The sequence below is a fragment of the Gopherus flavomarginatus genome, chromosome 16 (assembly GCF_025201925.1).
Source record: "Gopherus flavomarginatus isolate rGopFla2 chromosome 16, rGopFla2.mat.asm, whole genome shotgun sequence".
In the NCBI taxonomy this organism is placed as follows: Eukaryota; Metazoa; Chordata; order Testudines; family Testudinidae; genus Gopherus; species Gopherus flavomarginatus.
Window position 1 is genome coordinate 3,137,847 of NC_066632.1, and position 15,939 is coordinate 3,153,785.

A 15,939-nucleotide genomic window follows, 5' to 3' on the forward strand; every position below is an offset into this window, starting at 1 on the left:
GCCATCGCTTTCAAAGCAGCCAGAATCTCCCCCCGGTGCAGCACCCCCCTCGTCAGTTACAGCCTCGTGCACACACGCTGGGGAAGGGAAGCCAGGCCAGGCCTGACTGCAGGGCACGGGAGCCCCAGGGCCTAGTAGCCCCATCCCTGGGGAGAAGATGGATGCTCACCTCCATTGCCGACTCCCTGTGTGACCCCAGGAAAGTCACTTCCACTCCCTCATGCCTGTTTCCTCATCTGTGAAATGGGGATGATACTTCCCAGGATGTGGGACTGGGAAGCTCTGGGTTAGTACGGTGATAATGGCCTGGTAGGCAGACAGCTACAGTCTGCCACTGCAGGGAGCCGAGTTAGCAATGGCAGCCGGTTCTGGTGGGTACCGGGCCCAGCCACACCAGCTCACTTCACACAGGCAGTAAGGACTCCAGATCCCCACTGATCAGAACTAGGAACCGTCTCGCTTTGTGTTTGTGCAACCCCCGGGGCCCTGATCACAGCTGATTCTCCCGTAACACCCTTCCTAATAAAGCATCTGCAGCCCAGTCTCCCCCCGTGCTCAGTGCTTCACGCAGCTCGGAGATCAAAGCCAGCCTCGGCCCTTTCGGTTCCTGCTTGGCCGGTGCCAGGGGAAAGCTGCCGCGCCTGGATTTTCAAGGCTCTAGGGATTGAATTTAAAACTAAAGGTGATTTCACTGGGAAGGGGATAAAAACCCACTGACATCTCTGATTAGATCGTCTGACAGAATAATTTAATCAACAACATTAGAATGTGTGTCTCAGCTGCGTCCCCGTAAGTTACACGTCGGCTCTGGGCTCTGTTTCGATCTAGTCAACCCATGTGTCTGTCTTCCTCAACCTCAGGCGGCGAGCGCCCCCCGTTCTGAGCCCTTACGGCTGTCCCCTCTCGCGCTGGGACCTGAGAGGTGTTTGGAACTGGTGCTGAAGGAGCAGCAAGCGCCCTGCGCCGTGGAAAAGCAGATGGGAGGGCGACAGATAAGTAGCCCAGGCGGCCTGGCAGGCAGGCCAGGGCTGTGATAACTAAGGAGCCCAGAGGGTGTAAGAGGGGGCAGTGGCAGAAGAATATGAACCAGAGAGAGCGAAGTCAGTGCATCGAGCAGGGAAGGGCTGGCCGGGCTCTGATCCCTCTGGAAACTCAGCTCTGGGAATGGCAGCGCCAGGGTGAGCTCAGGCATTGAGGCTTTGACCTCTCGGCTCCTCGGGCCTCTTCCAAACAACGAACAAACGACTGACAAACAGGTGCTGGAACTCTGGCCTCTCCCCCCGGGCGGGAACACAGGCGCCGGGTGCAGCACCCACCTCTGGGGCCACAGCTGCAAGACGTGGCTCCGCGGATCCAGGCCCCCCATCAGGCATCGAGCCTCCAGATTTCCAAGGACGGGCCCCCGGAGGCAGCTACAACAATGTTGCCTTCGGCGCTGATCTGTAGGGGGAAGCAGGGAGCAGGAGGGGTGAGTGTCATGTCAATCCGGGATGCCAGGGGACTGGCCCCAGAGGTCCTGCTAAATACACCCTGCTCCTGCCCCGAGTTTAGCCACAAGGACAAAGCGTCCAGCACTCAGCACGGCCTCAGATTCCCTCCTCGGGGCAGCGGGGTCACTCCCCTGTGCACAAGGGGAAGGGAGTGCCCACGCTGGCTGATCTGAGTGGTCGCTCGCCCTGTCCAAAGGAAGAGAGCCGGGAAGAGAGAGAGAGAGAGAGAGGGGCGTGGGCCTCGGGAGGGTGCAGGGACATGGGGATTCCCCAGGGTCATTCTCCCACTGGTGAGAACACAATAGACAAGCTGGCTGGGAGGGCAGAAAGGCCAGGCGCCCCTGTCCCCCAGTTCAGAGTCCGATCGCCCCTGCTTACCCCATTCAGCACGTTGTTATGTGTCTGTGAACAGATCGTGCGAGGCGGGTCCGTTGGAACGTGTATCTGGAAAGAGAACACTCTTAGGGAGGCTGCCCAGGGCCGGGTGAATCCATGGGGAGGAATGGGAGAAGCCCCTCTCCGTGCTATTTTTAGGAGATCCCCTTGGTGCTTTGGTGATCAACACGAGGGGTCTGCACTGGTGCGGCTCCCCTGGGACTGGCTACCAGTGGCCGGAAGAGGGGCAGGCAGATCCTCGGCCCAGACGAGGCTGTTACTGACTTGCATCGGAAATAGCTCATTTGCACCATTCTTGCTGTTCGCGTCCTAGAGAAGCACGTTCCGGGGATGAAGCTGAGCACGCAGAGGGCTCTTCCAAGGGCCAAAACACAATCCTCAGAACCCTCCAGGAAGCAGGAATCACCCCTTTCCCCGAGGTGGAGAAACTGAGGCACGGAGTGGGGAAGTGGCTTGCAGCCAAAGTTGCAGACCTGGGGTTGGGACTCAGGTGTTCCTGGCTCCCAGTCTCTATGAGCAAGACATAGGGAGTGGGGTTGGGGAAGGATTCCTAGGGAAGCATGGACCTTACCCGCAGGGTCTTGTCAGTCGAGGTCGTGTACAGAGTGCCCAGGGAGTGCCATACCCCAGTGATCTGAGACCGGTGACCCACGTCGAAGTACTGTGGGGAGGAAAGAGACAATAAGCCCTCTGCAGGCCTCCATCTGGGACGCACCGCAGGGGTGAAGGCCAAGGCACCTCTGTGTTCCTAGCCCGTCTGGGTCCCATGCATCTCTGTTCCTAAACCATCACCTCATGCTGGAGACTCTCACGCATATGCATCCCAAGCCCAACCAGCGATTCCCACTCCAAGATGCTTTGGAGGGCCCAGTCGCAGGTCAGATCACTCCAGGACCCCATGGAAATCTAGGTATTTTCTGTATTCATGTGGCTTCACCACCATAATATCTGAGTGGCCACGATCTAACCACACCCCCCGTGAGATGCTACCGTTATATTGCTGGGGAACACAGACACAGGGTGGCTAACATCACAAAGGAAATCTGGTCGCCCAAATGCCAGGCAAACTCCTTACTGCTGCGCCATCCACCCCAACAGGCCCATCTGCTGACATCTCAGCTGGGTGTGGGGCGGGGCGGGAAGGTCAAGTAGCAGACCAGTCATTGAGAGCAATCTCATGTTCCCTCCAGGGCATGGGGAACCGAGACCCATCCAGCACGGGGTTAATGGAGGAGAGCCCTCAAGTGAAACTGACAATGAAACTGACAATGGCTGAGTTCACAGCCCCAAGCTGCAGGCAGGCGAAGCAGCAGCAACCCCGGTATTAACCATCTGGGATGAAATCCTGGCCCAGCAGGGACTGGATTTCACCCTGGGGTGAAAGTGGGGGTGAAACAGACCCAAAGCTTAGCAAGCCTGCATCCCCGTTAAGCCCTGGATCTGGGGACGCATACCCGGATGTGCTGGAAGCGGCCTCCTCGGTTTTCAAAGACATAGAGCAGTCCCTGGTTGTCCCCGGCCCACAGCTGTGTCCCCTGGTAGGACATGGAGATCAGGTAGGATTCCAGCTGGGGAAGGAAAGGAGCAAAGAGAGGATGACACAGCTCTGGGGGAGGATCGGTGTATGGGTAGGAGTGGATCACACATAGGGCGACCAGACAGCAAGTGTGAAAATTGGGACAGGGGTGGGAGGTAATAGGAACCTATATAAGAAAAAGACGCCAAAAATCGGGACTGTCTCTATAAAATCAGGACATCTGGTCACCCTAATCACCCAACACCCTCTGCATATTCTAAAGGAGTTCCTTGAAATTGGAGTGCATCAGGCTGCCTGTTTCCTGGTTCCCCACAGGGCACCACACCTTATAGACAACTGAGGCAGGATGAGTGGAACAGGAGAAAGAGGCTCAGGTTTCAGGGGGACCTAGACAGGGTGGGGGGGACCTGCAAGCCCCAGGGGTGCAGCATGGGATACCAGTCCTGCAGCACGTTTAACAACAGTCTGTTTCTTACAGGGCTGGCTGCCTCCCTCATTGCTGGTGAACGTGCAGGACACCTGGCTAATCTGGCAGGAGGAGCTAGAAGTGCTTCACCGTCATTAAGCACCACAACCCTTCCTCTACAAAGGAGGCATGTTACCCCACTGTACATCTAGGGAAACTGAGGCACAGTGAATGACTTGCCAGAAGTCAAACAGTATGTGTCTGGCAGACCCAGGAGTCCTGATTCCCAGCCCCAACCTGCTCTAACCACTAGATCCCATTGTCCTCCCAGAGCTGGGGATAGAACCCAGGAGGCCTGACTCCCTGCACCCCACACCCTCCTTCAGATGCAGCCAGCTGGCTCAAGGACTCTCTAATAATTACATATTCTCCTCCCCCAAAACGTCCTCAGGTAGGGAGCATCTACAGACTCCCATCTTCCTCCTCTCCATGGTGATTCCAGGCAATCTCCACTGCCCTCAGCAGGTAGGAGGGAGAAGAGCCACCAGCTCCAGCCACCCACCTGCAGCCTCTGGAGGACGCTATTGCCCCGTCGGTCGAAGATTACCAGCGTCCGGTCCTCGCTGCCTGAGATGATGAAACGCTCGTCGGCCATGAGGGACAGGACAGCGCTGGAGTGGAGCTTGCGGCTCTTCAACGGGGCCTGGGTGGCTGCCGGGAAGGGAATAACGTCAGGATCTCTGCCGGGGTAACCGTGGGGATCCTAGCTTGAACTGGGCCCTGGTTCAAACTCATACAGTTGAGAGGGGAAGTAATGTTCTATCCTGCACCCCTACCCATGCAGCCAAGGGGCCAACAAATCTGCACCCCACCCCACCCTTGGAGTCATCGGGCAGGAGATCTCCACTCCCCACCCATGACCCACACTCTGCAGTCAGGGGGCAGCAGATGGCGACAGTCTGTACCCCCACATTCGCCCCTTGTAGAGGATTATGGTAAAACTTGTACCAAGTAAGCCTTGAGAGGTATCATTTGAAAACTCATGATTTGCTGATCCTTGTCGTCTTGGTAAAACGTGCGTGACAACATTCTATGTAAAGTTACAAGAGACCATGGTGACACATTAGGGAGACAAGTTCCCACTTCTGGAGGGCAGTCACAAACCACTTCCTCAGAAACAAAAGGCTAGACAATGCCTCAGCTCAGTGTCAACGAGGTCAAGTGGCCCATCACTGCGTTAAGTGGCCACTCTTCTGTTGGAGACAGGGTGTGGGCAAAAAAAAAATATCTACATTTTGACAAAGCAGCAGCTTGAGATTCCTGGCCACCCAGGCTCTCTGTCCCCTGAGCCCTTAGCTAGAGGTGATTCTTGTGCAAGAGAAATTGGGACCATGGATGCCCCAAACCACCTCTCCCTTTCTCTCTGCCCAAGGCACTGACAACACCTGAAGAACAAAGGAAGCAGCACTGGATTGGGGAGGGCTCCTGACAGAAAGATTCAGCCAGGAAGACTGTTGGAAATCGTGGTGCGAGAGACCTTTGAATTCACTTAGGGTATGTCTACACTGGCAAGTTTCTGCACAAGTTATGTACGGTTATTTTTATGAAAGTGATGGAATTAAACCGCTGTTGCGTGTCCACACTGTGCTCCTTATGACGGTGGAGCGCACCCACATTAGCAGCTCTTGCAACGGCAGAGAGAGCAGTGCATTGTATTAGCTATCCCACGGTGCACCTGGCCGCAGGGTGCTTTGGGAAGGGTTTGCAATGCCTCATGGGGCAGGCACAGTGTCACATGATGTGATCAGGTTCTCAATCCCATCGTTCCATGGGCATCCTGCTACATTGCCAGCTGCTTTTCAACTGAAAGAGGGGGAGGGGATGTATGTGTGTATGGAGGGGGAGAGGAGAGACTGTGTGTTTTGGGGGACAGAGACAGTGTCAGCACGCTGGCTTGTAAGTTCAGACAGCGGGAGAAAGCAACCAGGCCTGAGGCAGGAGAAAACCCTGACATCAGCCCCTGCCTCCCTCCCCAGCTCTCTGCACAGCAATCTCACACACACACACATTCCACATTCATGGTTTGCTTTGTGTCCCGGAGCAGCACAGCACCCAAAGGCCCTCAGAAACGGAGCTTACAAAGGGGAGAGGAGCACGGCTCCAGGCCATGAGCAGAGCGTGAGGGACTATGGGACCCTTCTGGTTACACTGCCAGTACAGGGCTGGATCCTCTGCGCTTTAAGGCTCATGACTCTCTTCAAAGTGTTTTTTTTCCCCCAACTGCTGCACCTGAGGAGTTTGTGCGCCCCAAGGGGCGTGGGCATGTGTACAGCTGGGGGGTTACGCTGCAGAAAGCTGCTTTACGGTGCAGACACTTGCCAGCGGAGACAAGGCCTTAGCCTGTCAAGTTTGGTGTTAGCGGCATTTTACCTTTTATTTCTTTGTCACCAATTCTGATTTTCATGCCTCCTAACTCGTCATCACTTTCTGTTGTTAATTCATTTGTTTGCTCTCTTGTTTTATGGCAACCGGGGTGTTTGGACTGAAATGTTTGGGAAACTTTATTAGGGAGAGCAGGGTTTGTGCAGATCATTTTCTATTAATGAAAGACGGTCATTCTACGAGCTTGTCTTGTCCAGGAGAGGGCTGGACCGTACAAGCTACACATTTCGGGGGGTGGGGGGAGTCTGGGCTTGGGGGGTTGCTGGTGTTGCCCTGAAGTGTCATTCAGGAGGGGCTGGCTAGAGCACTCATACAGCAGATTCAATACTCCACCCCCCTCCTGCTCAAGGGATCCCCCCTTCGCACAGGTCACATGGGACCCACATTCCCAATCTAGGTGGGGAAAAACTAAGGGTCTGGTTTTTCTTGGGTATAAACTGAACTGCTGGCCTTGGATTCCTGGGGGATCCACTTCTCACAGATCCTAACAGGAGAAGGCTCACGTGCAGCAGGCCTTTTGCACAGCCCGGGTGGCTTCCACCCAGAGATGAGCCAGGCAGCTTGGTATCATCAGCCCCATTTTACAGAGCGGAAAGCTGAGGCACAGCAAGCAAGTGGCAGGAGCAGAAAACGGAACCTCAGGGCCACGAGACTTTGAAAGGACCGCTGCATTGGGCCCACTGGTTTCAAGGGTGCAGGGTAGGCCCAACCAACAGCTGGAGCCTCGATCCTAAAGCCACCCGCAGACACTAACCTCGCGGGTCGTACACCGTCACCTTCTTATCGTAGGTCCCTGTGACCAGGATGTCGGGCAGGTAGGAGAGACACAGCACAGGAGCTTTCCCACTGCGAGTTGGGGAGACAAGACAGCGAAGGGAGAATAAATATGATCCTTCAGGATGAGCCTCGTCAACCCCCCCAGGGATGGAAGGCCCAAGGCCTTTGGTCCCTGTGTCCATCCTCTGGGCGGGATCCCGATAACGTCTGTGCGAGACCCTTCTCCTCCGAAGGTACTGATCAGAGCCCCATTACCGTGATGTCAGAGCACCTCCCAATCTGGGCTTCCCCATTACCATAATGTCAGAGCACCTCCCAATCTGGGCTCCCCTGCCAATTACTGTAATGTCAGAGCACCTCCCAATCTGCACCTCCCCATTACCATAAAGTCGGAGCACCTCGCAATCTGGGCCCTCCACTACCATAATGTCAGTGCACTTTCCAATCTTTAATGCACATATACTCACTAACCCCATAGTGCAGGGCAGTGCAGTTATCCTTATTGCATGTGTGGGGAAAATGAGGGCCAGATATTTATAAGTACCTAGGCACCTAACGCCCCTGGATGTCACTGGGAGTTAGGCACCGAGATCTCTTTAAAAATCTGTCCCTAAGTGACTGGCCTGAGGTCCCACTGGACTCTGTGCTGAATCCTGCTTTCCTGCGTGCCAGGCCAGCGCTCTAACCATTGCACCTTCCCTCCTCTCCTGCCGAGCAGCAGTCTCAGCTGATCGTCCTTGCTCTCGGACGATCCACCTGCCCCTGTCTGTTTTTTAAGCCTGTGACATGGTTGGGGGGGCACAGAGCAGAGCCAAGTTGTAGTAAGCCATGCATGGAGATGCAAAGAAACAGCTTCTTGTCCAGCAGCCCCGGCTTCACCCCACTTCCCTGGCCTGAGGCCTCAGCCTCCCCCACTTCGCTATTCTGGTCTAGACTCTGCCCAATAGCACGATCTCCTCCCCTCTCAGACGAGCACGGTCGCTTCAACACCAGTTTCTAAGGCACAGCAGATTCGACTGGTGGCTGAGACACTCCAAGGTCTCCCTCTCCCAGAAGGTGGAGACAGCTCAGGGCACCAGCCATGTGGCTAAAGGAGGGGCTGGTGGGAGCCAGGCTGGGGTCGCTCCATGGGGGGGCCAGTGACGCAAGGGGAGAAGGGGAAACGGTACCTGATCTCCCCAAACTGCTGCCCATTGGCCTCTATGTCCCACAGCTTCACCGTGCTGTCCCAGGAGCCTGAGCACACCTTGTTGTCTCTTGAAGCCAATGACCACACCCAGCCCTGCACCAGGAAAGGAAGAGGAAAGGGTTAAAGTAGGGTGCTGTCCTTTCCTGCCCTTCTCTGGTGTCTTTCCCCGAAGCCCTTTAGCCCCCTAGACCCCTGCAATACAGAGTTAACCTCATTGTACGGACAGGGAAACTGAGGCACAGAGCAGGGATGTGAACACAAGAGGTCCCAGTATCCATTCCTGTGCCAGTCACTCGACACGCTGTCCCGGCTCATTCCAACCCGACAGAAGGGAGGAAGAAAGCTCATATTCAGCACAGGCTTGGGCAAAGAGGGCACAGGGAAGCGGGGACTGGGTCAGGGGGCATTTCCCCTCCAGGGGTCTCAGCAGGACTGGCATCCCCAGAACAAATCCCCCCATGTCATGGCTACTGGCACCACCCAGCTCCCTTCTTCATGGCACCAGCAAGAGCTGGGGGGCAGCTCGCTCTCCAGCTGCTTGGACGTATCCATGCTGAGGACAGAGTGCCACTGGTGCCTTTCTCCAGCTCAGACCCCGCCCCACCTCAGCAGGGCCGCCCGCGGAGGGGTGGCAATTGGGGCGATTTGCCCCAGGCCCCACAGGGGCCCCCACGAGAATATAGTATTGCAACTCTTTTTTTTTTAATGGAAGGAGCCCCGGAAATTGCTTTGCCCCAGGCCCCCTGAATCCTCTGGGTGGCCCTGCACCCCGGAGGGTGAAGGTCCGGTTCCCACCTTGTGCGTTCCGTTGCGTTCCGTGCCCAGGGCTTTCACCAGCACCTTGTCCGGGGACTGGCCCAGCTCCCGCAGATCCCACAGGTTGACGTTCCGATCCCGGGAGCCCGAGACACAGAGAGCCCCTCCCTGCAAGAGAAGGAGACAGACTGGCCACGGGTCCTTTGAAATGGGAGAAACTGGTCAGTCCCTGGTACAGGAGAAAAGAGATGATGGGATGCTCAGAGGCAGCGACTCAGAGGTTAAAGCAGGGCGAGGCTGGGTGTCAGGACTCCTGGGTTCTATTCTTGACTCTGCCAACAATTTGCTGCGTGACCTCCGGCAAGTCACTTCCCAGTTCCATGCCTCAGTTTCCCCCTGTGCAAATGATGAGAGCCGCTCAGATACATGTAGAAGTCTCGCCTGCTCTCACCCTACAGAGCTCCTGGAGCCAGAGATCAACGTGAGCAGCCGTCCCAGCTAACAGGGCTCGGAAGATACCACCACCACAACCAACCGTACGTGGGAAGAGTCTTCCACGACTGCCCTGGCCAACAGCCGCGTGACATGATTAGCGATCGGCAGCTGTTGAACCCAGAAGTCCTGACTCTGCTCTACCTCACTAGACCTCACACCCTTCCCTCCCACAGCCAGGGGTCGAACCCAGGACTCCTGACTCCCAAGCCCCACCCCATCTCGCCCCCAGACAGCAATGGCCAGCCAAGGAGGAAATTGGAACTCACCTGCAAAAGCAGAATGGAGTCGATGGAGGCAAAGTGGCCGTCGGTGAGGGAGAAGTATTCTGTCCTCCGGTCATCACAGGCCCAGTGCCTGAGATGCTCCTCTAGCTCCATGCAGGCAGCCGGCCAGTCGAAGTCCTCCTCTGGGTAGAAAGGAAGAGTTCGCAAGGACCAGAGTGAGGGGTGTCCTGCTCTGGGCGGGGAGGGAATCTGGGGCTTCCAAAACTGCTGGGAGCTTTGATCCCAAAGCCACGCCCCATCCCCTGCACCAGGTCAAGGTGAGGCCGTGTAAAAATTGCTTTTTTCGGGGCAGTGGCTCTCAACCTTTCCAGGCTACTGTCCCCCTTTCAGGAGTTTAATTTGTCTTGGGTACCCCCAAGTTTCACCTCACATTTAAACTACTTGCTTACACAACCAGATATCAAAATACAAAAGCGTCACAGCCGCACTATTACTGAACAATTGCCTGCGTTCTCATTTGTATAAACCCATTGGAATGGAAGTATTGTACTTACATTTCAGCGTACAGTCTACAGAGCTGTAGAAACAAGGCCTGGTCTGGATGAAATTTTAGCTTGTCCTGACTTTGCTAGTCGTTTTTATGTCGCCTGTTGTAAAACTAGGTAAATCTCTAGCTGAGCTGATGCACCTCCTGGAAGAGCTCCACATATCCCGAAATACAAGCACCCCTGGCTGAGAACCACTGCTTTAGGGTCCATAAAGCCTTCTCTTCCCAAGGACGGGGAAATGTCACCTCTAGAGGCCCCAACGTGGCCCCTTTAAATAGATGTGCAGCAAAGCTAAGCCACAGCACTGCTGCCTGGGGGCATCCCAAACCACCTCCCAACCCAAGGCAGGGCGGGGGAGCTACTGCCATTAGAGGTGAAGCCAAGGCAAAGGCTCACATAGTGAAGTCAGCTGCAAAGCAGGGAACAGAACTCAAGGGTCCTGATTCCTAGTGTCCCCCACTCCACTGTAACCACCAGACCCCCTTCTGGAGCTGGGGACAGAACCCAGGAGTCCCGACACCCAGCCCCCTGCTCTAACTGTTAGAGACAATTCTCATCCAGAGCTGGTGATAAGACCCTGGAGTTATCGTTCCCCTCCCACCACAGCTCTAACCAGCAGCACCTCAGCAGCACCTAAATCTCAAGATAGTAAAGTTAACTGAGGGACCTCTCTGAGGCCCATGAGATAGCGTTTGGTCCTACAGTAGAACCCAGGAGTCCTGGCCCTCAGCCCTTGTCTCTCCTCCAAGTCCCACCTCCAGTGAAGAAAGTCCAATGGAGATCTACCTTCCACCACTGGGTAACACCCACTGATCCTCTTCTGAAGGCGAATCCTCCAGGTCACTGGGTCCTGCACAATATCCCTGAGGGTCCGACAGACCAAGGGCAAGACCTCGAGAACAAACCTGGCTTCCAGGTAAGAGCAGATCTCCAGGATCAGCTCCAGAGGGAGGGCGAGCAGCCCAGAGGTCACATGGTCGCTTGCCGGAGACTTCTTCAGCTCCAGAGGAGACCTGCGCTCCGATGCCTGGGCCCCGGGCCCCATAGGGAGTGACTTGGGAGGTGAGTACTGGGCCCTGTGGCGGGGCTGAGCAGAGCTGAGGACACGGTCGATGTACTCCTGAGCCTGCGTGTCTGGATCAACCTTGTTCTCTGCGTCGGAGTCATTGTCGGAGCCCTGGGGGTCCTCAGAGGCATTCAATGCCAGGTCCATGGCTGCAGAAGCAGTAGGGACAGTAAGAGTGATGAGTGCAGCATAGAAACAGCACATAGTATGTAGCCCAGAGCAGATCGTAACATTGGCCATTCTACCCCATACATCCACCAGTCCATTCAGTCCACCAGTCCCTTTCATTCTGCCAGCCCATCCAGCAGCTGTATGTGATTAGCCCAGGGATGGAGTTTAAGGCCAAAAGTGATCATTAGCTCATCTGACCTGCCCTCCTGTAGATCACAGCCCATTCAGTGTCACCCAGTGACCCCAGTAACTTGTGTTTGGCTAAAGCATCTTTCAGAAAGACAACCCGACTGGAAGACAAGATGGAGAACCCACCACTTCCTTCAGAGTCTGTTCTAATGGTTAATCTTCCTCCCTGTTACAAATCAGTGTCTAATTTCTCATTTGAATGCAACTGGCTTTAATTTCCAGCTGTTTGTTCCTGCTCTGCACTTCTCTGCTATCATCCCTCTGGACCCACCATGGCATTCACCTGCTGTACCAGATCAGACCCGCAGCCTATGTCCTTAGCTTCCCATCCTCTTGTCCTGCAGTTTTTTCCAAAAGGGGGAGGGGGAATGAGAAGTGAGGACCGACAGACTTCTCAATCATTTTCCAGAGTCTCCGTTTTCATAATTAATTAATTAACATCTTCAGCTGTTGTGGGAGGGAAGAAAACCTTCAACACATGCCCTGACCGTGACACTGTTGGAGCCTGAGCTCATAACCCTGAGACGGGGCTGCTGCCCCAAGTGTGACCGAGAGAGCAACAGCGCCCGAGCTGGCAGAGAGCCCGAGCCCATCGCTCTGAGTGGAGGGGAGGGGTTTCATTCCAACAGGTTCTCTCAGATGCCCTCTCTGAGAAAGTAGGAATTTTCTGTAATTTTTGTATGATTCCTATGTGTGCCTCAGCTGCCCTATGCATTTGCCTCACTACCCAGGGGAGGTACGACAGGGCTATCTGCTGTTTGGGGCTGATACCAGGGAGGGATGTGATGTAACTGTCTGGGGTGGGATGAATGCGTTACGAAAGGACTGGCTGAAACTAAGCCCTCTCTGTGGAGAAGCTGGAAAAACAACCCAAACCCCAAAGACTAAAACAGTCACAGGTGTGAAGCAAAGGCCTTTGCTAAAGGACAAAGGGGACAGGTGGCAGGGAGAAGGGCTGGCCTGGGGGAGCCAGGGAAGCTTTCACTTGGGGCTGACAAGGAGACAGAGATAGTGATGGATTCCACAGCAGTTTGGGTGATGGGCCCGGCTTGGTTTACCTTCACCCATGGCCCATGGTTTACCTTCACCGCTGGACACTGACCTAAGGACACTGACCTAACAAACAGGCCACCCGCAGGAGACTGGCTGGGCTGGATTTGCCAGGGCCAGGCTCGGATTCACGTGGGGGGGCCTGGGCCCGTTATAGGGGGGTGTCACCTCCCCCGCAGAGACCTGGGGGCCCCGGGCCCCGTACGGGGGGTGTCACCTCCCCCCCCCGCAGAGACCTGGGGGCCCCAGGCCCGGTATAGGGGGGTGTCACCTCCCCCGCAGAGACCTGGGGGCCCCGGGCCCCGTACGGGGGGTGTCACCTCCCCCCCCGCAGAGACCTGGGGGCCCCGGGCCCGGTATAGGGGGGTGTCACCTCCCCCCCGCAGAGACCTGGGGGCCCCGGGCCCGTACGGGGGGTGTCACCTCCCCCCCCGCAGAGACCTGGGGGCCCCGGGCCCCGTACGGGGGGTGTCACCTCCCCCCCCTGCAGAGACCTGGGGGCCCCGGGCCCGGTATAGGGGGGTGTCACCTCCCCCCCGCAGAGACCTGGGGGCCCCGGGCCCGGTATAGGGGGGTGTCACCTCCCCCCCGCAGAGACCTGGGGGCCCCGGGCCCAGTACGGGGGGTGTCACCTCCCCCCCCCGCAGAGACCTGGGGGCCCCGGGCCCGGTACGGGGGGTGTCACCTCCCCCCCCCGCAGAGACCTGGGGGCCCCGGGCCCCGTACGGGGGGTATCACCTCCCCCCCCGCAGAGACCTGGGGGCCCCGGGCCCCGTACGGGGGGTATCACCTCCCCCCCCCGCAGAGACCTGGGGGCCCCGGGCCCGGTATAGGGGGGTGTCACCTCCCTCCCCGCAGAGACCTGGGGGCCCCGGGCCCGGTACGGGGGGTGTCACCTCCCTCCCCGCAGGGACCTGGGGGCCCGGGCCCGGTACGGGGGGGTGTCACCTCCCCCCCGCAGAGACCTGGGGGCCCCGGGCCCGGTATAGGGAGGTGTCACCTCCCTCCCCGCAGAGACCTGGGGGCCCCGGGCCCGGTACGGGGGGTGTCACCTCCCCCCCACGCAGAGACCTGGGGGCCCCGGGCCCGGTACGGGGGGTGTCACCTCCCCCCCACGCAGAGACCTGGGGGCCCCGGGCCCGGTACGGGGGGTGTCACCTCCCCCCGCCCCCCCGCAGGGACCTGGGGGCCCCGGGCCCGGTACGGGGGGTCTCCGCCCCGCTCCCTTCTTACCCCCGGATCGGGGCCGCCCCGCGCCACTCTGACAGCGGCCAGCGGGGCCCCGCCTCCTCGTACTCTCCACTTCCGGCGCGTCCACGCTTCACGGCACAAGCGAGGCCACTTCCGGCGCCTGGAGATGACGTCACAAACGGAAGTTCTTCCCGCTCCCTTGCGGCTGCGATCAACCTGCCGGCGGGTTCCTTTATAAACACCCCCTCGGCCCGCCAGCGCCATGACGTCAGAGTATTACTGTGACGTCATAGGGACATGACCCTATCATGACATCACAGCATAAATGTCTTCCCCAGGCTCAGGCAGCAGCCTTCGTACCCCCCCAGTCCCTAGCTGGGCTCACTACAGCACCCAAGGGCCCCACCCCAGCTGGGTCTGCATGGCCAGAGTCCAGCCCCGACCCTCAGCCCAAGCCTTGCATGTGGAGAGCACTGGGAGAGGAACTCCTCCCACCCCAGCAGGCAAGGAAGCACAAATCTAACACACCACACACCAGTGAGGGGGCTTCTTGGCTGGCTTTCAAATCAATAACCACACAGGGAAGCATGACAGCCCTGAAAGCAGCCACGGAGGCCAGCCTCCCACAGCACCCGTGACCACGGGTTAACAAGTTACCATCATCTAGAAGCAGAGAGCTTAAGTAACTTGCCCAGTACCATACCAGGCCACATACTGAACCCATGTCTGTGCAGTTAAGCACACCCCTATGTTAATTCATTTTTTCCATTGGGTCTGTAAATCATCACACCCCTTTACAAAGGAGGTATTATTTCCACTTCACAGATAGGGAAACTGAGGCCCAGTGAAGGGAAGTGACATGCCCAATATGAACTCCAGGCCTGTGCTAGAGCAAGGAACAGACAGCACTGCAGGGATACGAGAAGTATGAAGAAAGACGGCAGCGAGGAATGCAGACCACAATTCGTGGTAGACAATACAAAGCTATATCAGTCAGCATTCTTCCCAGCAGATTCACTTGTACTGTGTCAACATACAGCATGGAGATGAGGGACTGAGGGAGCACTCCGGTAAAGTAAATGGGGGAGGAGAGAATGGCAAAGTTTACAAACCCAATATTGACATCAGAAAAAACATTGAGCCTAGACAGGGCTGTAGACTGGAGTCACATGAAATTTGCTTGTTTTTTTTAGTTGACAAAATTATACATAAAATGAGAAAAATCTCATTTCAGCAAGGTGCAAGCAGCGGCTTCAACACTAGGTACACTGTCACCATAGGAAACAGTACAGCACATTTACAAATATACAAATCCAGGGTTAACAAAACAGGAGGCAGAAACTAGAAGCACTTATACAAAAACAAAAAAGTCAATTTCAAGAGGCAGTCAGGTCAAGTAGCTTAAACTTCACTGTCCGAAAAGAGTTCACAGCCTTCTTTTGTCTTCCTACACTTTGGGAACTTAATTGTTTTTAAAAAGTGTTATCTATATATGCCGGGATGCCACTTTACTTAGCAGTATAGTTCTTGTTCATGCATTTAAAAAAAGATCACACCAGAACCCTGCTCTAATGGAAATCCATGTTTCATCCCTCTCTGGAGGAGGAATGGAGGGAAAGGAAATGCTTTAAAATGAAGCATCAAAATGCAAAAGAGAAAAACATCTGATAGTTTCCCAGAGACCTGCTCAAGTCTTATACCAATAAAAAATAAAAATAAAGGAGGCGGCTGAATTGAAGGAATGTATCTATTTAGTTCCCCATCCCTTCCTCCCTCTAAGGTAGAGATGCACTTAGGGCTGAATGCTGCTTGAGTCTCTTCCCACCACTCAAGATCTTCAGTGGCAGAGATGGGTGGGAGCAAGGCTAGGGGCTAGGCCAGCCAGTGAAAGCAACAGTGGACACTAAGCCAGCCAGGCTGCCAGGCTCAAAATTGTGTGGTGCGAAGGTCTATTGGGATGGTTACCCGGTGAACTCCAGTGCAAAAACTTGGAGGGCGTTATAAGTTTTAAA

General features: G+C 56.1%; 1 protein-coding gene across 3 annotated transcripts; it reads right to left on the reverse strand.

Annotated features, from left to right (window-relative positions):
• Positions 1 to 973: 973 nt before the first annotated feature.
• Positions 974 to 14,040, reverse strand: FBXW9 (F-box and WD repeat domain containing 9). Of its 3 annotated transcripts, none has more exons than XM_050925146.1 (11): positions 13,970 to 14,040; positions 11,047 to 11,475; positions 9,755 to 9,894; positions 9,033 to 9,194; positions 8,218 to 8,330; positions 7,026 to 7,117; positions 4,392 to 4,540; positions 3,341 to 3,454; positions 2,458 to 2,547; positions 1,869 to 1,934; positions 974 to 1,440 (listed from the first exon to the last, which is right to left on the reverse strand). In XM_050925146.1, exons 2-11 carry the CDS (start codon positions 11,471 to 11,473, stop codon positions 1,366 to 1,368), a joined length of 1,428 nt encoding a protein of 475 aa, XP_050781103.1. In that variant the 5' UTR covers positions 11,474 to 11,475; positions 13,970 to 14,040; the 3' UTR covers positions 974 to 1,365. The 3 variants fall into 3 exon arrangements, with proteins under 3 accessions (XP_050781103.1, XP_050781104.1, XP_050781102.1); XM_050925147.1 differs by lacking the exon at positions 13,970 to 14,040 and adding an exon at positions 11,970 to 12,591 and having other exon boundaries at positions 9,033 to 9,161; XM_050925145.1 differs by lacking the exon at positions 13,970 to 14,040 and adding an exon at positions 11,970 to 12,591.
• Between the last annotated feature and the right edge of the window lie 1,899 nt (positions 14,041 to 15,939).

Coding starts and splice junctions, on each gene's coding strand:
- FBXW9 (XM_050925146.1), bottom strand. CDS start 11,473: ATGGACCTGGCATTGAATGCCTCTGAGGACCCCCAGGGCTCCGACAAT. Junction 4,541..7,025: donor GACGGTGTACGACCCGCGAG/GTTAGTGTCTGC, acceptor CCTTCCCGGCAG/CCACCCAGGCCCCGTTGAAG. Junction 1,441..1,868: donor ATAACAACGTGCTGAATGGG/GTAAGCAGGGGC, acceptor TTCCCCCTACAG/ATCAGCGCCGAAGGCAACAT.